Genomic DNA, 22,684 nt, shown 5'->3' on the forward strand with positions numbered 1-22,684 from the left:
CTACCTCTTCCCCCTTTCTCAAATAAGTGCATGTGTTTAAATATGGGCAGCCTTCCAAATGGGAACTTCAAGAAGTCTGAGATGCTAGGCCCAGTGGTCTCCAGCTTTAATAATTCTAAAGGAATGCGAAGAAAGAATGTATAGCTCTGAATTCTAAGAGTAAAAGATATTTATTTAATAACTATAGGATATTTGAGCTGTGGAAAGTAAAACAAAGACAGTATCAGTAACAGAAATAGCAAGTAATGTTTACTCAGCAATTACATATCATGAGACTCTTATAAATGTCCTGACATTTTATGAGGTAGATAGTATTCACATTTGACACATGAGGAAATAGGACAGGATACTCTTGCTTTATAAACTGCACACAAAGTTTAAGCTGCCTAGATCAAATGGTTTGATTGGAGTTTATAATATATTGTGGTGTTATATCATACTCTCTACTCTGTTTTCTGTGTATGCTTTAATATAAGTCCTAAAAATCTGAGGTCAGCCTAGCCAGCGTGGCTCAGTGGTTGAACATCAACCTATCACCCAGGAGGTCACAGTTAGATTCCCAGTCAGGTCATATGCTGGGTTTCGGGCTCGATCCCAGTGAGGAGCGTGCAGGAGGCAGCCGATCAATGATTCTCTCTCATCACTGATGTTTCTTTCTTCCTCTCCCTCTTTCTTCCTCTGAAATCAATAAAAAATATATTTTAAAGTAAATAAATAAATATCTGAGGTCATTTCATTAAAATGGTCTGAGCTACAAGAAAAGCATTTTCTGCCGAAACCGGTTTGGCTCAGTGGATAGAGCGTCGGCCTGCGGACTGAGGGGTCCCGGGTTCGATTCCGGTCAAGGGCATGTACCTGGGTTGCGGGCACATCCCCAGTAGGAGATGTGCAGGAGGCGGCTGGTCGATGTTTCTCTCTCATCGATGTTTCTAGCTCTCTATCTCTCTCTCCCTTCCTCTCTGTAAAAAATCAATAAAATATATTTAAAAAAAAAAAAGAAAAGCATTTTCTGATGTAAGCTTTTAATAATCAAGATGCTGCTAAAGCTGCATGTACTAATAAAGCATGAAATATTCTAGAAAAAAAAAACTGACCTATATGCCTGACTGGTATGGGGAATTCCACTCATGAAAGAATGTGGCCTGGAAAAAATATCAGCTCAGTGAAGGAAATGAGACAAAATGACCATGTCTCAACATTGTTCTCGAATTTTCTCTGCAGGCCTGATCCCATCGAGTGGCCTGAAACTTGTGAGGGCTCCATGGAAAGAAACACCTTCTTCTCACAGGAACACTCCTTACCCCCTGGGTCCACCTGTAGGATCCCTGATCAGAATGTGCTTTTGTGAATGGGTCACACAGTAAGATAAAGTTATGAGTTCTAGCATTTATAGGAACATTAGCTTTACCTTCCAGGTAGAAAATGGATAATATATATAAAGCACTGAGCTACTTAACTTCTATGAATTGAAAATTACTAACGTGATTCTATAACTACACTGAAAGGGCAGGAATTACTCTCCCTAAATTTCAGATGAAACTGACATTCCCAGAAGTGATAAAACAATTAATTGCTCAAGGTAACTCAGTTTATAAGAGGTAAAAATTAAAAATTAAGCTTTAAAAAAAAAACACCACTCTAGAGCAGCGGTTTTCAACCTGTGGGTCTCCAACCTGTGGGTCGCGACCCCTTTGGGAGTCGAACGACCCTTTCACAGGGGTCGCCTAAGACCATCGGAAAACACATATATAATTACATATTGTTCTTGTGTTTAATCACTATGCTTTAATTATGTTCAATTTGTAACAATGAAAATACATCCTGCATATCAGATATTTACATTACGATTCATAACAGTAGCAAAATCACAGTTATGAAGTAGCAACGAAAATAATTTTATGGTTGGGGGTCATCACAACATGAGGAACTGTATTAAAGGGTCACCGCATTAGGAAGGTTGAGAACCACTGCTCTAGAGCTTTTACTCTTTTTCTGATCCTCACTTTCCTTAACTGTGAAAGAGCTGAAAGGCCTTTTCCTCAAGGTCTGAATGGTTGTGCATTTAATATTTCCAACACAGCGGACATTAGGTGTCCCCTTATTCCCGGAACTGGGAGTGCACAGATCAACAAAGCAGTCTCCTCTCAGTGTTCCCTTCTCAGAGGGACGACGAAGGGTAGAGCTGGATTCATTACAAGTCTGATTACAAACTCCATAACACATTAAACAAAATAGGCAAGAAGACATTGAGATTATTGGGCTTTGGGTATGCAAAATGCTATCACTGGGCATGATACAAAAGACGGTAGTCAAGTGCAAAGGAAAGACCACTACATAACAACCACAAAAGTGACTTCTGGTTTTGCTTTGAGTATTCCAATTATTTGCTCCACAACTGGGATATCCAAAATGTACGATCACTTAGGGTTCCAATTATATTCACATTTCTTCTAATTCCTCTAATTTCCATTTCATCATTCCATCATGGTGTTTAGCTTTCCTGAACCTTATGTCTGAAATCAATTAAAAGAAAAAAAAAACCATGAAAAAAAGAAACCATGGAACAGATGTAACAGAAGCCATAATTTTAAAATATACTCAATATTAAGACTAAAATATAAGTAAAATTTAATGAGATGCAATGTGAATATTCACTTTCTCATTTTTTAGTGCTGCTTTTCATTCAAATATAAAATAAATATATGAGAAACATAAATTTGGAAAGTCAAATTAAATGCTCACTTAAATGTTGTTTGTATTTATTGGTTAGCTTTCTAGCAATGGACATCTTAAGGAAGAATGCATGTAGGGAGTTGGAAGTAAAGAGTCTCATGACAGAAAGCCGAAGATCGTAAGAAATTGATGTGTCTCTATCTAAATCCTGACCTCGAGAGACTTGTTACACTGACCCAACTCTAAGAATTATTCTGTTGAATGGAAAATTTGGCCGTCTTTTATAATAAAGAGACACTTTTTGTGAAGAAGCAACTGAAATCTTGTAGACTGTTCTCATTGGGTGGTATTGTGGCTGGGTCCTCGTGGCACAAAGTGAAATTCTTCCCTGGAGTCTTAATGAAAAGCAGCTCGAGCGAAAAGGGCTGTGTGATTGAAAGTGGATGTGTGTCAACACTTACTTGCATGTACATTTATGTACAAATGCAAACACACCTACATACAAGCCTGACACTGGCCCTTACGCCTAGGTGGCATGTTCGAATAAAGCTTTGGCCTAGTGAGTTGTAGATTTAATCTTTCTTACTATATTCCAAAGGGTGGGAAATCAAAGATGTTGAAAGCTCTTGCTTCTATAGAGAATACCTTTTCTCTGTATCATTATTCTGTTATCTTGAGTCATCACCCTTTTGGGAATGCTTCTTCTTCCTCTTGAAACCCTTCAGCCATGGTATTGGGTGTGGTGAGTTTAAGGTCACACCCTGTTCATGAGGATTCACTCTTGCCATTAATGCCTTAGCAAGAGGCAGGTTGAATCCCAGGGGGAAGTGGTCCATCTGTCCCACTGGCACTGTCACAGTTTAGCCTCACATCATGCTGGGGCTATTTAGGTGGCACCTCCTTTGCCTTCATCTGATTGCCCACTTTTCCTATCAATATTCCACATTGTTGTTTATTTATGCTTACGCTCTGGCCTGTTCTCTGAATTATCCTAAAGAGTTTGAACATTTAAGTACAGCAGTGTTGCGGACTAGTTCTCTCACAGGTTTGAAGACTGGACCTTCTAATAGATGATAAGCCTAGTAAATTGGACTTCAATCACCCACCTCCATTTTTAGGAATGTGATGGGTCAGGTTGAGGAAGACATGAAGCACTTCCCCACCCCCCGCCAAAGGAAACAAAGGCCTCTCACCAATTACTATCACTAGTAACTATGTCTCCCCTGAGGACCTGGGGCACTGGGAGCAGGTAGCATCAACTCCTGATTTTTCATATTTCCATATGTCTCTATATCCTTTGCCATTATAAAGTTAATTTTATATCTTGTGCTTGTTGGCTTCTTTCTCTTCACTTTATTTCTGCACTGTGATGATGCCCAGGCAGAAGTCATGACCTTTAAAATATGAACCATGCACCTCATTTATTTCCTGACCTCATTTATTTTCATTCTTTTTCAAGTACTTACCTTACAACTCTACCTTCTCTGGTTTATTCTCTGGAGAATATTTTGTCTTTTCGTATCTTTGCCCTTCCCTTAGTTTGAAAAGCTTATCTTCCTTGATTCCCTTACACTCTACTTTCCTTATTTATTCAAATAGGACTTTATAACAGAGAGTCATGAGAAATATTGAAACAGTGAAGCCCACCTCAAGGCCCCAGGCAGGACTGAGGAACTGAACTGAACAATGGAGTGGACTTTGAGAGATTAAGTACACTATCAGTGTGAAGAGTTCTACAACAACAAAATGAATTATGATTGCTAGAATTCGAATCCTGACTCTGGCTTACTAGCTTTGTGACCTTCTCTGTCCCCCAATTTCATCTATAAAATGAAGATGTAATAATGGCAGCTACTCTAGTGGGTTATGACAATTGAATGAGATCATCTTTGGGAAAAGCCTTCAGCAAGGTGCTTGGCACATATCAGGTTTTCACAAATCTAACTAATCTAGGTGTTTTCTTTTCTTTTCAGGATGCACTCTACATTCTTCTCACTCTGAGGTACCCTCTGAGGACTTGAAGAAACAAAGATTCTTTATCCACTAAGCATTTGCCTCCTCCTGTAATCTGGAAAACCTCAGGGGCCAGAGCACAGAGAAAAGCCCGTCTCTGGAGGAGTTATAGTGTTTGGCTGTTGGGCAAAGGCCAAGGGGAGCTGGGGTGTCCAGGGAAAAAGCAGGATGATAGAAAACCTAAAGAGGAAAGAAGGCTCCCAGTGGGACATCTTTGAAAGTGGCAATACTTCTCACCATGACTCTCTGTTGTTCATGTTTGATCTTAAGCTGCTATTTCAGCTCCCCCTGAAGGATCCTGTATAAATCTCCATTCTTTTGAGTAAAAGACATGTGGACACATCAGAGGACGTTGAATAGAGAAAACTCCAGGGATGTGGGTAATTGACCTGGGACTGGGTGATGGGCTGATGAATCTGAAAGCCAGCGTCACCCTGGAAAGGAGAGATAAGCCTTCCACTCCATTTAAAGGTATGGGCAAGTCGGGTGGGTACTTCTGAGGTTAAGATTACCTTCTGGAAATGATGAGAGGATGGGAGAGAGGGAGAGAGCAGGGGACATATGACTATTTTGGTTCAAAGCTGAGAGAGAAAGGGGTAAGTTCCACCATGGTATAATGGAGAGACAGTTTTCAGAGACCACAGGAATTATAAGGAAAGAAACAGAGCAGTAGGCCTGATTGGGAGCATCTTTATTTGGTTGTAGAGGGGAGGCATAAACACAAAGGCTCTGTAATATGCATTACTGCCTTTACTTTTAAACAATTTTACTTTAGATTGTGTATTGCCCATCCTTTGATGAAAAATCCTCACATCTCCTATGATTCATTTCTTGGAGTTCAGTGACTTATCTAAGCTTTTCTTCAGTGATTGGCCCTCCAGGTTTTTATGTGAATGTCACGGCAGGGCTGAAGGCAGAGGCTGGTTCTGGGTTGGAAGTGTCTTAAGAGAGCTCTTGATCAGAGCTTTCTGAAGACCATCTTAACAACCAGGAAGCAACTGTGTCTGTATCTTGCTCTGGGTAGTGGTCATGTGTGTTCACTTTATAAAGCTGCATACCTGAGATTTGTGCATTTTACAGCATGTAAAATTAAAAAAAAATTGAAGGAGCAGGCAGTAATGGGAAATGTTTTGGATAGGTCAGGTAAAATTAAAAAAATGAAAAGAAATCATTAGATTGGCAACTGGGCATGGATGGAGATCATTGTTGATCTTAGAAGAAACTTCTCAGTAACAATAGATTGAAGAGTGAAATAAAAAAAAATATGATCAACAAACCAAATGTCCTATCATTTAAAAAGACTAATAAAATATATGAACCTCTTAGCAGAATTAATTCAGAAGAAAAATGAGGAAAATAAAAGCCTCAAAGGAATGAAAAATATGACCAGCTAGAATTTGCCAGAGTGCAGAGAGGAGGGATGAGCAGTGCACAGAAGAAGAAGAAAGGTAGATTTGTACAGGGCAGCTATCCAGGAGAGGGAGATCCTGGAGATCCTGGCTCAGAGGCAGGTGTGGGGGTTCGGGGGTGGGTGGAAGGTTCCTCAGGCTCTTTTCCAGCCCTCTAAGCAGTGATGCTCAATTCTGAGTGTGTGGCATCCAGAAAACACACAGCAGTCTTAAGGATAACCTGAATAATTTCTGATAACCTGATAGCTCTTCACTTCCATTCTATATCAAAAAGCTTTCCTTTGTCTTCTCATGATCTATCACTGAAGATGTCTATTTCAGTGACTATACACATCAAGGTTTTTTGTTTTTGTTTTGTTTACTTAAATATATTTTTTATTAATTTCAGAAAAGAAGGGAGGAGAGATAGAAACATCAATGATGAGAGAGAATCATTGACTGGCTGCCTCCTACACTGGGGATTGAGCCTACAACCCGAGCATGTGCGCCTGACCGAAATCAAACCTGGAACACCTCAGTCTGCAGGCCAACACTCGATCTACCAAGTCAAATCAGCCAGGGCACCTCAAGGTTCTTTTAATCTGACCATGAAGCAGAGCTTATTACTTTATTCAGTCTGTTCCATTATAAGGCATCTCTTACGTTTAGGCTTTGTTGTTGTTAGTGGTGGTTTGTCCGGTTCAATAAAGACCATGGTTTGCAATCATATCCCCAAAATTCTAAATAATAAAGCTTTATTGTAATTTGGAATGTCTTTGTAGCTTATAAATCACGAAGTTATTTATATTGAAGAATCATAAAAACCTATTGGGGGGTCATCTATAAAGGAGCCCTAAAGTTTTATTTGTAGTTATTTAATCTATTAAATGAACCTAGCTCAACGAGGAAATCCAGGCTGAAGTAAAGAAAAGGTAAGGATTATAAATATTTCCAGACAGTTTATTATCTCCTATGAAAAATTATGTTGTTTTCTAATGACCTTGATGATTTTCATGAATTCACCAATTCATTTTTTTAATCAGAAGGATGTTTCATTCATCTTTTGTATAGCACTATACTGGGGATACAAAATATGACATGTTCAATATCAGGAAGTTCATTGTTTCATTCAAAAATATTAAATATTAGGAACTGAACACACAAAGATAAAAAACTTCTGATTTCTCATTCATTCATCTGTTTGCTATAACGAGCACACATATCTTCTTTTAATGGACTTGCACACCACAGCCATGTATCACAAACTTGGTATAAGGTATAAAAGTCCATGACCAAGGCACATATGATTGAATACAATAAAGTCAAGGGTAGAGCATTGGAATTGTTAATTTAGGTCCCTCAGAGGTCCCTGTGAGATTCTATGAAAGCTGAGAAGGTACATAATTTAGCTTTGACATGGAATGGCAGAGGAAGTAGAGCTGAAGAGACTTCCAAAGGAGGTAACCCATCAGTCAATCTTTGAATGATGAATAATGAGGCAAAGAATAATGAGGTGGATGGGAGGTGGGGCAAGATAACTTTGTCAGATGTAAGTTTTCTAGTTCTGAGCTGACAATACCACCAGGCTTTCTTAACACCACAGCTGGGAGTAAATCTCAGAGGATTGCATCCTTTTCTTCTATCATTTTATGCATTAACAGGAAAACAGTCTCATCTGTGATGCTGGGAACACCCTACAACCACACAACGGAAACCCCTGCCACCTTCTTCCTTGTGGGTATCCCAGGTTTGCAATCTTCACATCTTTGGCTGGCTATCTCGATGAGTGCCATGTATATCATAGCCCTGTTAGGAAACACCCTCATCTTGACCATAATCTGGATGGATTCCACTCTACAAGAGCCCATGTTCTGCTTCCTCTGTGTTCTGGCTGCTGTGGACATTGTTATGGCATCCTCTGTGGTGCCCAAGATGGTGAGCATCTTCTCCTCAGGAGGCAGCTCCATCAGCTTCAATGCTTGTTTCACTCAGATGTATTTTATCCATGCAACCACAGCTATAGAGACAGGGCTGCTGCTGGTCATGGCTTTTGACCGCTATGTAGCCATCTGTAAGCCTCTACACTACAAGAGTATTCTCACGCCTCAAGTGATGCTGGGAATGAGTATGACCATCACCATCAGAGCTGTCATATTCATGACTCCATTAAGTTATATGGTGAGTCATCTACCTTTCTGTGGCTCCAACGTGGTTCTCCATTCCTACTGTGAGCACATGGCTGTGGCCAAGTTAGCATGCACAGACACCACGTCCAGTAGCCTTTATAGTCTGATTGGTTCTTCCATTATCGTGGGCTCTGATGTGGCCTTCATTGCTGCTTCTTATACCCTGATTCTCCAGGCAGTCTTCAATCTCTCCTCAAAGAATGCTCAGGTGAAAGCATTAAGCACATGTGGCTCCCACGCGGTGGTTATGGCTCTGTACTACCTGCCTGGGATGGCATCCATCTATGTGGCCTGGCTAGGGCAAGACATAGTGCCTTTGCACACCCAAGTGCTGCTAGCTGACTTATATGTGGTCATCCCACCTGCTTTAAACCCCATTATCTATGGTCTGAGGACCAAACAAATACGGGAGCAAATATGGAGTTTGCTGATGCATTGTCTCTTCGACCACTGCAATCTGAGTTCATGAACACAGTCTATTCAGGTCTTGAGCATTCTAGCCTACTTCAAATATGTCTTAGAGATCTGAGGAGATGGTTTGGTTCATCTGGTGCCATAGGAGTTCTAAGATGAAACTGTAAAGACCATCCTTGTGTAACTTTTCAATTTCTAGCAAGAATGTGAAAAAAATGGTTGTTTTGACAACATGTTTAATGGTTTCAATCAACTAGTATCTGAATTAGAGACAAATTTGGGCAGAAAAATAGATTGGGGGTTTTTCTTTCCTTAGCTTCTGACCCATATTTCCAACTTAATATCCTACCAGTACCTTTGCAAAAGAAGCCAACTGTTTGGTCTCCCCACACCTGGCTAATTTGATCAGAACTGTTCATTTCCTCATGTGATTATATGGAAGCAGCTATTAATATATGACTCTGTCTTCTGGCCCATTGATGAATCCATTCAACTTGGGCCATGTGCCCACCCCTGGGCTAGAGTCCTTCTCCAATAAAAATGGATTCCAGTTTATCTCAGATGTAAACTTGGGACCACTGATGGTGGCCATTTTTCTAACACATGAACTTGGAAAGAGAAATCTGTTCCATAGCAGAAGCAGCAGATCTATAAGATGGGATGAAGAAACTGAGTCTCTGGTTCCGTGGTTTTAATTCATTTTGGATACTTGAATATACCTTTATAATTAAGTTCTGTAAGATCCTGCTATATCATTTTACTATATCCCCATTGTTAAGCTAGTTGGAGCCAGCTTAACATAATCATAAGCTTTTTATTTTTAAGCAACAGAGGCCAAGGCAATGTGAGTTCTGTTTTGGACATCTTTCACTTTCTTCCTAGTCCTGCTTGTGTAACTTAACTGTAGACACAAAGGAGAGGAATCAAATATAAAAGGTCTTTCTTCTTTTGAACACCTCTCAGGAGGTGTGCTCTGGGATGAAAAGGTTAATAGAAAACAATAGCAATATTAATAATGAAGCTGAAATGTCACTACTCTTCTCCAGCTCACCAGGTACTTGTTTTTATATTTTACCTTTTCAGAAAGTCTTAAAGTGAATAATCAGTATAAGCTAAAAAAAAAGTTTCATATGTAGGAGTACATATATTTAACTCTGATACATTTGAAAATCTTAATAAAAGATAATTTCCTAATAGTGTTGATAACAATTGTATCTGAATATTATATCTCCTTTCTACTGATGGAAGAACCAATGATAATTTATAGAGGGTATTAAAATAAAGGATAGCACATAAGATTAACATGTTGTACATATTTAAAATATATACCCAATAGATCTCTTTTTTAAAAATTATTTGAATTTAGAGACAGAGAGAGGGAGAGAGAAACATTGTTTTGTTGTTCTACTTATCTATGCATTCATGTTTTTTTTTTTTTTTTTGTATCTTGTATGTATCCTAACTGGGGATGGAACCTACAATCTTGGTGTATTGGATGATGCTCTAACCAACTGAGCCATCTGGCCACGACTACACAATAGATTTCTAACTCAATAATTTTAGGTACTATTAGAACTGCAGTCTTATAATTATCATTCATGTGATAATTCTTCCAAACAGACATGCTATATACACACCTTTTGCTAACATCGGACTTGTCTGTCTACTAGGATATATTCTGTTTCTGAATACTAGTGGAGCAGAAATCAGCCTCTAAAAATCTGATAATGGCCCTAACCGGTTTGGCTCAGTGGATAGAGCGTCGGCCTGCAGACTGAAAGGTTCCAGGTTCGATTCCAGTCAAGGGCATGTACCTCGGTTGTGGGCACGTCCCCAGTAGGGGGTGTGCAGGAGGCAGCTGATCGATGTTTCTCTCTCATCTATGTTTCTAACTCTCTATCCCTCTCCCTTCCTCTCTGTTAAAAAAAAATCAATAAAATATATTTTAAAAATCTGATGATGCACTGAGCTCCCAGAGAAGTAAAAAGAAATTCTCCTCCTCTTGCAACCCCGTAATATAAAAACAAATCAAGATGAGGTGGTTAAGCATATTTGATAAGATTTCTATTTTGAAAAGTCACACTATTCTTTCTTCATAAGCAAACCAAAGAATTGACTGCATCTGATAGAAAGCAACAAAGGCACAGTCTAGCTTGCACCCAAACCAGAAATGTCTTCATAGCATTTCCTTTAGAAGCCTACCCTGCAGCTTTGTTTCATTCACGTTAGTATTCCCTGAAACTGGGATCCACTGTTGGCACTCAACTCTTTATTGAACTATATCCTTTCCAAAGTGGACTGGTTCCCTCCATGGCTATTCCCCCAACAGAAAATCCTGTGCTTTCCCCAATACATTTAGTTACAACTCCTACCCTATCACATGAAGCAGTGTGTGCTCATTTAACTGGTGCCTGTGATTCACAGCAGACTCTCAATGTTTGCTTTTAAGACAGCACAACCAATCCTGCTTGAAAAAAGGTAAACTAAATTTCCTGTGAGTTGTAAACCCGATTTGCCCTCTGTCTCTTCCTTTTGCAGAACTCAAGCACTTCACCCTTTTAGTAGCCTTTCCCTTCAAAGCTCAGGCACTGCACCCCTTGGTTTCTGTCAGTAAAACAAAAATAGGCAAATCTCATGCCTGAACCCTGCCTTGTGGTGAATTATCACATCAAATTGGAGGTGCCAGGGTAGACATTTTCAGGGGATATGCAGGCACTCTACCCTCCACATGGCTATCTGCCTCTTCCCCTTCCAGAACACTTTTATAATTATTCATCAAATTAGTTTTTGAATAAGATTAGAACTAAATATCATCTAGTTTTTCATGCCCCTTTGAGACAAGGGGAGCTTATTTTTGCTTTGATTCTAGGAATAAGATTGAAAGTTCCCTCACTTGTTTATCAACACACACACACACACACACACACACACACACACACACACACACTGCTAGATGGAGGGTATAATGGTGAATCAGACAAATAAGGTCTTGTCTTCATGGGGTTCTTAGAAGATAAGTGCACATAAATACCCTAAAGAAAAGGGTTTTCATATGCTTAAAAACTCCAATCTTCTTGCCTGGTCTTAATAATCAGAAAATATGAAATAAACGGCATGACTTCATTTAACCTGTAATTCTTCTAACAAGCAATCATAGCTCCAAAATCAGCTTATAAATGAAAAAAAAAACAAAAACAAAAACCCAAGGCCCCCAAATAGTACAAAACAAATTAAGCCATCCCACTCCTTAGTTCATTCTAGGTTTGAATGAATTGATCAACTTTTCTCTGACCCTTCCAAGGATTGTCCTAATAAAACGGTAAAAGAACAATATTGACTTTTCCCTAGCCTCTTTTGCTAAGTGTCTATGGACATCTAATGGGAAGCACTTCCTACCGATCTATTTCTCAAGTCTGTAAACAATTCCCCAGGCACTCTACCCTCCACATGGCTACTTGCCTACCTGCCGCTTCCCCTTCTGGACCACTTTGAGTCTCCCCCACAATAAGACACAGAGCCCCTCTACTTTAGGTCAGCTCAGCACTTTGCCAAGACCAGGTCGGGTGGCTTACTAGTCCATTCCCCTTCTGCTAATGCTTAAGAAGTGACTTGGAAGCGTGGTGGGCAGAATGAGTTTATTTCTCCATTTTGGCCTTTTTTACCTCTTTCATTTATTAACAATTCAAGTAGAAAGACAGTTTTTGCTATTATTTATTACAGGAGTAACTTTGCCTCTGTCCATACACCACCTAGTATCTTCTTTGCTGCTCGTTCCTACCCCAACATCCCTCCTTCACGTCTAAAGTACATCAGAAGTTGTGTCTTAAGTCATGGTGATGATATGTGATGTATATGTTACAGCCCCTCGCAATAGGCAAAGCCATGAACTCTTCATGCTAGTCTTGCAGTTCATTTCTAGACACAACCTTCCCACATCACACTCTTAAGGCCTGCAGTGAGTTACTTTAGCCACACACAGCAATCACTCATGTGTCAATAGCACAGATACACAGTCTTAAGTTCCCCTTCACTATATATACGGCTCCCAAACTGGCTTTCTGTGCCTAGTCCTACTCTTTCCCTCACACTGCCTCCTATTTCTCCTTCTGCCACAGATTTAGAGAAGACAAAGGCAGGGAGAATATTATGTAGTTACCAGAACGATTCAGACTCCCTTTGTGACACAAAAAGATCTAAACTTTAGCTCAACTAGCTTGTGGGCGAGTGAGTCTTTTTCCTGGGCATTTTGTTTTTCATTTTAAATTATCTCGTCTCTATCCTGCAGTCACAGTCCCAATACTAATCCAAACAAGACAAACGTACAACAGATACACAGTATATTACAGTAGCCCAGAGTCTGCCCTGGTAGGGCCACGTTCTGTCTAAAGGGCTCTAGACTGTGAGGAGAGGTCCTGAGACAGAGGCCCTGCTGTCAGATGCTGGCCGAGAATGTGATAGGAAGGTAACATGGGCAATATTCTCAACTTGCTTTCCTCTGTCCCTGAGAAAGGAACACAAGTATGGGATGGATCTGAGATCCTCACAACAACCCTGTGAGGTAGGAGAGTATACAGCCACTCCACCCATTTTTCCAGAGGCTGAAAAATCTTTCAATCGGGTGGGAAGTTTCAGACCCAAATGTAATGAATGACATGCAGACACGTGACCTGAGAAGCGAGTCTTGCCAATCTTGTTTCATTCGAATGTGAGAAATACGTTAAAATCTCTACAATCTTTTTTCAACAGCTTTGTGAGAAATAACTTGCTCTATTAAGGCCATCTCAGTTTTCTTATCCATAAAGTGAAACTAAAAACAAGGCTCACAGGTTTTCTGATCCTGCCACTCAGAGAGAAGGGCAGGGCCAGGACACAGGTCTCCCTAGAGTCTGAGACAGTGGTGTGCCCAGCTCGTGCTGAGGGATGGCCACGGGAGTGGTCTGGACAATCTGCAATGAATGCCTCTAGTTTGCAGGCCAGAGAGCAGGGCTCAAACATTTGCTCATCGGCAGCAAACCTAGGGGAGGCCTCCCCCGACTGGCCTCAGCAGAACAGCCAACTCTGGATGTGAGCAGGATTCTTTGCCAACAGGTTTCTAGGTTGGATCTACTTCATCGTCCTTCGTGACTTAGTTATGGCACCAACAGGGACTGAAAAAGAGGGGCCTGAGCTACAGAAAGGACAAGTCCTTCTTGTGAGAGTCACGGGGATCTTCACCGTCAGCCCTGTCACGCTTCCCTCACAGGGACAATGCTCATGTGACTACGCCTCACCTCCTTCACATGAGTGGTTTAGAGAGAGGTGCGGGCTGAGGAGCAGCAGACCACTGGGCCAGGCAGAGGAATCCCAAATTCTAGGCTCAACTCAGTTTCAGGGAACCCTTGTCAGGGGCGGGGCCCTGTAAGACCCCTGGGGCCGAGGTGAAATTCCGTGGCCTCTGGCTGGATGGTGGGTCTCAGTCCTCTCCTTCCAGGGAGCAGATGGCCAGAGGGGCAGTGTTGTTGGCACCAATGCTGTAGCAAGGACTAAAGTAGGGCAGGAGGCGCCCAGGAAAGGGGTGGTGGGGGAAAGTGAAAATGTGGGAGCCATTGTCGGTCACGTTGTAGAAGGAGATGTCCTGGGCCTCATAATCCAGGAAGACACCCACCCGCCGGGGAGGGACTGGCAAGGGCAGGAGGGGGTATTCATCAGTGCCTGCCCGGTACTCATTGCCCTTCCTCAGCCTTATCACCCAGAAGCCATAGTTGGGGGATAAATAGACCACCTCCTTCCGGTCGACATCTTCCTTGCACACTCCCAGGCCCCATTCAGACCTGTCTCCCACCTCCACCTCCCAGTAGTGCCGGCCTGAGGAGAGGCACTGGCTGCCCAGGACGATGTTATAGCGGTAGAATCTCTCAGGATTGTCGGGCAGTTTCTGGTTGGTGTCTCCATAGCGCACGCACTTTCTGTCTTCAGACACGATGAGGCGGGAATAAGCAGTGTCTGGATCAAGGTGCACATCAGCTAGGGAAAAAGATCCTGGTTGGCAATGCTGGAACAGAGCGAGGGGCCATGGGCGAGGTCTCCCTGATAAATACAGCCCCGGATTTCTCAGTGACGGGTGGGAGTGGGGCTAGGTGAGGCATCCAGAGGACACTGAATGGTTTTATTTTCCTGGGCGGGGCCCCTCCCACTGCCCATCACAACCTCCGCCAGCACTCATTACCTGCATACGTCTTCAGGATCTCTCTCAGGCCGGGCACCCGGCAATCTGTCTTCAGTTCCAGGGAGACTGGTTCTGGCCGCTGGAAGCTCCAAGACTTGCTCCTAATAAAGGAGGGGTAAGCCTTGGGTCAAGGAGACTTAGCTCAGACACATGGACCTTCCCGTAGTACAGGGAAGAGGGGGTTGGCAGGAAGGTGCCATTCCCCAGCATCAACAAGCAAAGCTGTGATGCTTATTCGACTGAGAGGAAGGTTTGTTGCACAGACAGAACATTCACCCGACACGGGGAGAGGAACAGGTGTGCCACACTCAGAGCTTAGAGACTAATGGACATCTGTAGTGTTTTTCCCTCCTTGAGAGATCTATCTGACACCACATATTTTATAGCTTTTCTGAGATTCTTATTGATAACACTGGAAATGAATCTGATTAAATACAAAGAAGAAAAAAGAAAGGTGAATAAAGCTGCTTTGGCCAATGCAAGGAAAGAGGGAGAGGATTATGGAGCAGTCCCTGATTCTCTACCACATGGGTCCCTGTTCCTTCCCCACTTCTGGCCAGGCCCCACTATCCCCCCTGGGTCTGCCAGGGGCTCCAAGGATGAGAACGTACCTGTTTAAGACCTCCCGAATGCCCTAGAAGGAGAAAAAAGTGCAGCACATGAGTATCTGCTGTTCCTTGGAGGGAACAGACAGACACTGAGCGCTGGGAGGGGGTTTCTCTAAGGGCAAGGGAGACGCAGAGCAAGGCTGGAGAGAAGGTGTGCAGAGGAGGAAGGGAGAAGCCTACGGGAGGGCAGGATAGGCTAAACTGGACTGGCTGACTCTCAACTCTCTGGCCAAAGGAGGACTGGTATGATGCCAGAGCTGCCTGAACACCGCCCCACCTACCTGCCTACAATGGGTCAGGTCATCCAACCAGCCAGGGGCAGGAGAAGTGCGGGGATGGGGGTGGGGGATGGCTATGGGTGCACTCACCTGCAGCATCCAGCGGACAGGCCTCTGAGACCGCTCTTCCAGCTCTGCGATCAGCCGGCACAGGACCCGGCTCTGCTGGATGAGTGCATCGTGATTCAGCTCCAGTTTCTGTCTCGTCTCCCTCTCCTCCCTCTCCAGGCTGGCGAGAGCTGAGGCTGCCTCTACCTCCAGCTGCTGACCCGGTGGCTTGTGCTTTAGTAATTGCCGGTACTTCTCAAACTCCCACACGATACTCTGCTTTCGGGTTTCCACCTGTATCTGCACAGCCAGGATGGGAGAAAAGCACTGATATTGTTCATGCAAGGGCCACCAGGGACTGCGCGCGCACACACACACTCTGGAATGTTTTGGTACCAACTGTATGCCTGGCACTGTAGAGGCCAAGATGAAGGCTACTATTTTTCTTATCTTCTGTTCTCACATGCTTCTGGGGCCCTATTACCTATCCTTATCGACTCCAGTAGGGCCCAGGATATTAGCTTGGTACTATGTGCTCTAGACTATTTCCTATTTTCAGAATAGTATATGCTATTTTCAAAATAATGACCAGAGCATTACACTTGAGCCTCTAAGGCAGTGTAACAACTACACTGGTAGATGCTTTTGCTTCTTACTGGTATTATCTCAGTTCAATATGTTGTTTTTGACTAGTTCAGTGTTACCTTCTGTTGATCTAAAGTTCTGATAGTTTGGTAGTTACGGCCTCAAATATATTTCAGAGGTGATTTTCCAGTGTATGTGGGGGGTGTATGAGGACATATGAGGGCACTATTACAATCAAGAAACTGGAATGAGAAGTACATGGCCTGCCTAGGGCTGCACAACCTGTGGAGGAAGCTGGTATGAGGATTCCTGGCTCTGATTTCAATCCCCACATTCTGCTTCATAGAGATGAGGAAGTCACCATGGGCCAGCTCCAGGACAACATCGGAACCACCCAAACTCCTTCCCCAGGCGGCAACCTGCCTTCCAGGTGGCAGTTCGTTTCCTCTCACCAACTTCCAGCTTCCAGGCCTCTTCTTGCTCTTTCCTCAGGTGTTCCAAAGCCTCGTGGAGTTTCCACTGAAAGAGATAAAAACCTTAGCCAGTTGATAATGAGGCTTGCTAGGTAATGGGGAACAAAGTGTCCCTCAGGTGATGAGCCAGAAGGAATGCTGGGAGCAAAGGGATGCCAAAGAGGGAATGGAATCCTACCCACATGACATCCAAGGTAGCTCTCGTTCTGAGAGTAATTTCAACGCCCACAGTCTCTAAGTTTCTGTGGAGTGACAGAAAACGTCTGTTTCCAAGCTTGCTAGAAGACCTCCTTGGGCTTCCTATCCATGCCTCTTTATACTTATCTCCACATTACCCTATGGCCTCCTAAAACCTACCTATTCAAAGTGTGGTCCAAGGGGGTCGACAGCATCAGCACCACTTGGAAGCTTGTTAGAAATGCAGAGTCTCGAGCCCCACCCCAGACCTCCAGAATTAGAATCTGAATTTTGGCAAGAATTTGGGGTGGTTCAAATGCTCATTAAAGGTAAGAAGCACTATCCTAGAACACTCATGCAAGAGATTACTACTGGAAAGCATGAAGTATTCTGATGATGATATTAACCATTTTGTTAAAAAGTTACCAAGTACCACACATACGCTTAAGTACTAAATATACATTCAGTGCTCAACCTCTTGAGACTGGTATTATCCCCATTGTACAGATAAGAAAACTGAGGCTGAGAGAGAGAGAGACATACTCAAATCTGTTCAGCTAGTAACTGGTTGGGCTGGGACTTCACACTGCTGTGTAACTCCATGCTATGTGATACTGCCTCTCTATTCTAATACTCTCAAAACAAAATGAGCAAGTAAATATTTTTAATTTTGTAGAAATTCTTCTCACATAGAAAAACAGCTAATTCTGGGGATTTGTCTTACACTCTTACCTTCTAATCTCAACTTCCAGAAAGGAAATTAAGACTAGTATTGCATCACAGAGTTATTGGCATAATGATTCTGTAAAGATATGTTAACATGGACAACGGAAGAAAGTATAAGAAGCTGGAAGTCAATGAGATAAAAAAAAGGAATAGCAGGTATGTCAGAGGTGACTCCCCCTGCAGCCTCTCCCTCCACTCCTTCCCCCCTCAAAAAAATGGCTTGAAAGAAGAGAAAGAATACTGGCCCAGGAGCAAGACCCGAGTCATATCCTTTGATATTCCTTTAACTAACTTAACGTAAAGTCAAACCTAAATGACTCAGCCATAGTTTCTTCCATGATCTCAAATTTCTAAGCCTCAGTTTTGTCTATAAGACAAGGGGATTAAAGGAACTCACACAATGTCAAATGACTATTTGCTAGGAGTTTGCAGGTTCGGATAGCTGTAGCCTTGACTACCCCATACCAGATTCATTCAAGGCACCAAGAGCTCCAGCTAAACCAGACTGCGTCTCCTTCAAATTCTCAGTAAGGAAGCATCTTTGGGTTAGGCATTAAGCCATTTTGGGGTTAGGGATAGGGCATGGAAGTGGGAGGGAAGGAAGTCAAAGGAGGTCATTGATGCAAGGAGATGTGGCTCACTATCAGGTCCCAAGGCTCGGTGGGCATGAGGACCAAAGGAATCAGTTCTCATTTTATCTCTGGGGCCGCTGGTCAAGTTCCTAATTTAGACACAGCCAACTGAGGGGCAGAGAAGAGATTGGGGTAGCTAGCCTCAGCCCCCCACCTTGTACTCCCAGGCGACATCCTCCATGGGCACGACGCTGTGGGCCTCATGCTCAGAGGACCGGCTGCAGGTCTCACATGTGATCAGGCCGTCCTCTTTGCAGAACATCTTTAGCTGTTCTCCATGGAGCTCACACACATCACCCTTCAGCCCCATTCCTGGGTGCAGGCCTAACAGACAGACTTTTTCTACCACGTTGGCCAGCTGCCAATTAGGCCTCAGGTTCCCTGGCTGGACAGGAGTCCGGCAGAGGGGACATGTGTAACCCCAGTTCTGGGATTCCCCTGGGACCTCCCAGAGTCCAGCGAGACAGCTGTGGCAGAAGCTGTGGCCACAGTCAATGCTCACGGGCTCCCTCAGGTAGGCCATGCAGATGGGACAGGCCAGTTCTTCCACGACGGCTTCCACCAGTGCTGCCGGATCCATGGCTCCTTTTCACACCCTCCTGGGAACATGAACAAAACCAGGCGGAGGTACTGAAGGCTGAGAAGAAGAAAAGAAAAACAGGTAAGAGGCAAACGTAACAGAGGAGCAAAGGGATCCATAAATGGGAAAATTAATGTGTGGAAGAAAAACAAGTTCCTCCTTTCCATCCTTCCTCGGTCCTTTATTGACCCTGTTTAATAAGCACTGGCCTTCCCAACTGAATTTCTGACCGGGACACATTACCCACACCACAGAGGGCCATCCGGGGATGCTGGAGCAAGCGAACGAGGGGAACTCTCACTTTTCATTCATTCAGTCATCTCTGACCCTCCTCTGGGGTCATGAGACCCACCTCAATCATGCTCTCCAAATCAGCATTATTCCTCTTGAACTTGAATAAGGTCACAAAAATGGGATGTTTCAGTACCTAAAATAAGGCCAGAAATACCCCTAGTCTCACTCTGGGGAATGTTTATATGTATACTTATATACTTCAAGAGGCAAAAAAGAGGCTATGCCAGAAACCCATTGCCTACATGCGCAACTGGTTTCTTGTGTTGCACACTAAAGTGTAAAGTACAAGAGAACCAGCAATCCTTTCCCCACACCCTGTAAACCCCTGCTCCCTTCTCCACACCAGCATTCATGGAGATGCTGACACTAGAATATTAGAAGGAGAGATAAAACAACAGCCCTTGGCAGATAAAAACAAAGGTCATCTGATGTTAATCAAACCCATATAACGCAGTCACTATCCCAGCCAGAAACCTGAGATTTTCGCCAGGGCCACATATGGGTAAGTAACCTACACAGCCAATGGCGTGCTCTTGGCACGGTTGGCAATATCTACTCGTTCACTTTGCAAGTTTGTGGTACTAGCTAGAGTCTGTACATGGAAGAGCCATGTTGGTCTTAGTCACTGCACCTAAACAGTACCTGAAATGCAGTTATGACTGAATAAACTTTTCTCAAATAAATAAACCAGCTAGACATAGGAAATAGTTCCTACACTCAAAATGCTTTTATAATTTGTTAGAAAATTGAGAGCATATATTAATCATAATAGCAAGCACTCCTTGAGCACTTACACTATCCTGAGCATTTTACGTGGGCTAGCTTAGTTTATTTCACAACCTTAAGGAGAAACCATTATTCTACTGTTCTCATTTTACAGATGTTTGGTCCTGGGCCCCACCATTCTATCTTGGGCAAATTACTAACCTCTACACTTGAAGGTATGATAAAAATTCAAGAGAGAGAGACATCACTGTGGTTTCGAGTAGTGCAGGAAGTCTTCCTGGAGGTAATGAAGCAGTAAGTAGATTTTGCAGGACTCTCTGTTAAAGGCGAGCAGGTGGTCCAGCCTTCTCAATGGCCTCCCTGTCTCCTGCTTCCCCTCCCCCCACTAACACTACCAAACTGTGGGATCTAGTACCTTAAAACCTGTTTTATGAAATCACTAACCCACTGAAGAGCCTATCCTGGCTCCCCAGCACCCAGGCCAATAGGAAGCTCTTGTTCTTCATCCTTGAAATAGCACCTGTGTCCAGTTAAGCAGAGAGAAAAACTTCCACACTTTCCTACAGCCAGACCCCTGCAGACTTTCCTGGTCATTCCACCCCACTTGGGTTCCTGCTGTTCTCCCAGCGTGAAATGACTTCTCCATGACCCTGTTCTTCACATCATTGGACATGTATGTGTTTATTGTCTTACTTGCCCACTAGAAGTTTCAAGAGGATAGTGACACCATCAATTTTGTTCACGCCTATATCCCCAAGGCTAAGAACAATGCCTCCAACAGTTTTCTTTTAATACATAAGAATTAAATGCAACTGTTGAGGTCCAGCTGACCCTAGGTTGGAAGTGGGAAAAGTGTCAACATCCTCACCTAAGACAGAGGGACACCAAGAGCTCCCACAACACAGGTTGAGATCTATGATTGAAAGCTACCAAGATCAACAGCAGAATAAAAAAATAGAATGGAAAACTGGTGGGAGTAGGGAAGTGAGGGAAAGAGCAAAATGATAAATCAAGAAATGCGGTGTAAGTATATTACTTACATTTAGTAGGGCCATAAAAAGATTTCAGCATGAAAAAGTTAAAAGCGTGGACTCTGTAAAAAGGATTTAGAGGTATTGCTCTTAGGATGTAAAACCTGCTTCACTGTTTTCTTTGTTATACATAAGTTAGTTCGACAGAACTTCATTAAACATTTAATTGCTTCGAAATTGCCTTTGGCAGGGCGGGGAGTCGGTCTGGGGAAGACCTTGGAAAGGAGGGGGCGGAGCTTGGAAAAGCTTTGCAAGGAGGGACCTGAGTGGGGTGAGGGGTGAGTGGAGGCGGCGATCTTCCGGGTTCGAGCAGGGGGGCGGGGGTGGGAAACCCCAGGCCCCAGGGCGCGGGGCCGGGCCCCAGGGCAGCGGCACAGTGAGGAGACCTGGCAGGACCTCTGGCTTCAGAAGAGGCACGGCTGTCTCCCCACATCCCCCCTTAGCCCGGACTGGCGCCCCGCGGCGACCGCCGGAAGTGGAGCTGCCAGGTTCCCACGGCCGAGTGTCCGCAAGGTCAGAAGCGGCTGGACCGCAGCACTTACCGCCCGCGGGCAGACGGTCCCCGCAGCCGCCGGCTCCTCGGCCTCTCGCCGGCTCTTCGGCCTGTCGCCCGCCCTCAGGCCCCGCCCACGGGGCCGAAGCCAATGAGCGGCGGGCAAGGGCCCGGCGCCGGAATTCGTCCAGCCGCATCTTTGTGGAAGCAGCCAATCACAGCCAGGGACAGGAGAACCCTAGCCAATCAGAGGAGGGGACGGTCCTCGGCACGCCTCTGGGCATGCCTGTTTTTTCTCTGCTATCTCGGTTTTTGGGTCCCTTTCCCAGCTCAGAGCCCTTGGAGCTGTGAAAGGGCCGGGGAGGCTGTCGCCGGACGCATCGAAGGTGGGGCTCTCGGGAGCGGGCGCCCAGGCTCGGTGTTAGCGGCGGCCCGGTCGGTTCCCGGTCCCAGGAACCATGGATGGGCCACGCTTCAGCCCTAGCTGACCAGCGGCTCTTCCGAGCGAAGCTCGTTGCTTCCGGGTGCCGAGGCCTAATGCTGTTCATGTGCCAGTTTCCTGTGTTAAACTCCCCAACATGTGAGATCAGCCATGCTTGGCTCAGTGACGCAATTTAGCGCAGGGCCGGGCACATGGCGGGGCTCTGCCGTTTCCAGCAAGACGAGCGACCTCTCCTGGCTCCAGGCATCGGATCCTGGGTTCTTATTACCCCCTGTCCCCCGTCTATTTTAGCAGGCACATTTTTCATCACTATTGCTGCCACACGCCTTAAAGTTAGAAGCAGAGACTGGGAGCTGGTGGAGTGAAGGTGAAATGGATCCCTGGTCACAAGCTGTCATTAAAAAAAATTAAAATAAAGTTTTATTAAACAACTGATACCCCTCCCTCGCCCAAACAGACACAGACTTATATACAGACATACAGCTTCTAAAGGGAGTGAATTGGATTTTTCTTTGGACTCCCTGCACCCTGTCCTTTTCCTGATATGTAGGTGTTTACTGAATAAGCAAATAAAGGCACATCCAATCTACATGGAAAATAACAAGGAAATCCTCCAAGTGAAGCTCATTTCCATTGTTTGGATTTAAACTCTTTGGGTCCTCAGGCCAACATCAGGGCCCAGGACATGGTGGAAATTCTGAAGGGTGAGGCC

At 44.0% G+C, this 22,684-nt stretch overlaps 2 protein-coding genes across 4 annotated transcripts; one reads left to right on the plus strand and one right to left on the minus strand.

Moving 5' to 3' along the window:
- The first annotated feature begins 7,739 nt into the window (after positions 1 to 7,739).
- On the plus strand, positions 7,740 to 8,860 carry LOC102425457 (olfactory receptor 52I2-like). The gene has a single exon (XM_014460750.2). The coding sequence runs from the start codon at positions 7,755 to 7,757 to the stop codon at positions 8,727 to 8,729; it is 975 nt and encodes a 324-aa protein (XP_014316236.1). The 5' UTR covers positions 7,740 to 7,754; the 3' UTR covers positions 8,730 to 8,860.
- Positions 8,861 to 12,292: 3,432 nt separating this feature from the next.
- On the minus strand, positions 12,293 to 21,650 carry TRIM68 (tripartite motif containing 68). 3 transcript variants are annotated; one of them, XM_014460749.2, is made up of 8 exons: positions 21,580 to 21,623; positions 21,047 to 21,099; positions 18,561 to 19,043; positions 16,822 to 16,917; positions 15,856 to 16,113; positions 15,491 to 15,513; positions 14,880 to 14,980; positions 12,293 to 14,677 (listed from the first exon to the last, which is right to left on the minus strand). In XM_014460749.2, the coding sequence occupies exons 3-8, from the start codon at positions 18,984 to 18,986 to the stop codon at positions 14,127 to 14,129; spliced, it is 1,455 nt and encodes a 484-aa protein (XP_014316235.1). In that variant the 5' UTR covers positions 18,987 to 19,043; positions 21,047 to 21,099; positions 21,580 to 21,623; the 3' UTR covers positions 12,293 to 14,126. The 3 variants fall into 3 exon arrangements, with proteins under 3 accessions (XP_014316235.1, XP_006094585.1, XP_023614553.1); XM_006094523.3 differs by lacking the exon at positions 21,047 to 21,099 and having other exon boundaries at positions 21,580 to 21,650; XM_023758785.1 differs by lacking the exons at positions 21,047 to 21,099; positions 21,580 to 21,623 and adding an exon at positions 20,208 to 20,285.
- Positions 21,651 to 22,684: the final 1,034 nt, after the last annotated feature.

Source organism: Myotis lucifugus, unplaced genomic scaffold (genome assembly GCF_000147115.1).
Source record: "Myotis lucifugus unplaced genomic scaffold, Myoluc2.0 scaffold_138, whole genome shotgun sequence".
Lineage (NCBI taxonomy): Eukaryota > Metazoa > Chordata > Mammalia > Chiroptera > Vespertilionidae > Myotis > Myotis lucifugus.

Excerpts from the sequence above, each read along its gene's own strand:
- LOC102425457 (XM_014460750.2), top strand. The coding sequence starts at position 7,755 with ATGCTGGGAACACCCTACAACCACACAACGGAAACCCCTGCCACCTTC.
- TRIM68 (XM_006094523.3), bottom strand. The coding sequence starts at position 18,986 with ATGGATCCGGCAGCACTGGTGGAAGCCGTCGTGGAAGAACTGGCCTGT. Across the intron at positions 15,514-15,855 it reads CTGTCCGCTGGATGCTGCAG|GGCATTCGGGAGGTCTTAAA; the intron begins GTGAGTGCACCC and ends TTCTCCTTCTAG. Across the intron at positions 14,981-15,490 it reads ATTCGGGAGGTCTTAAACAG|GAGCAAGTCTTGGAGCTTCC; the intron begins GTACGTTCTCAT and ends CTCCTTTATTAG.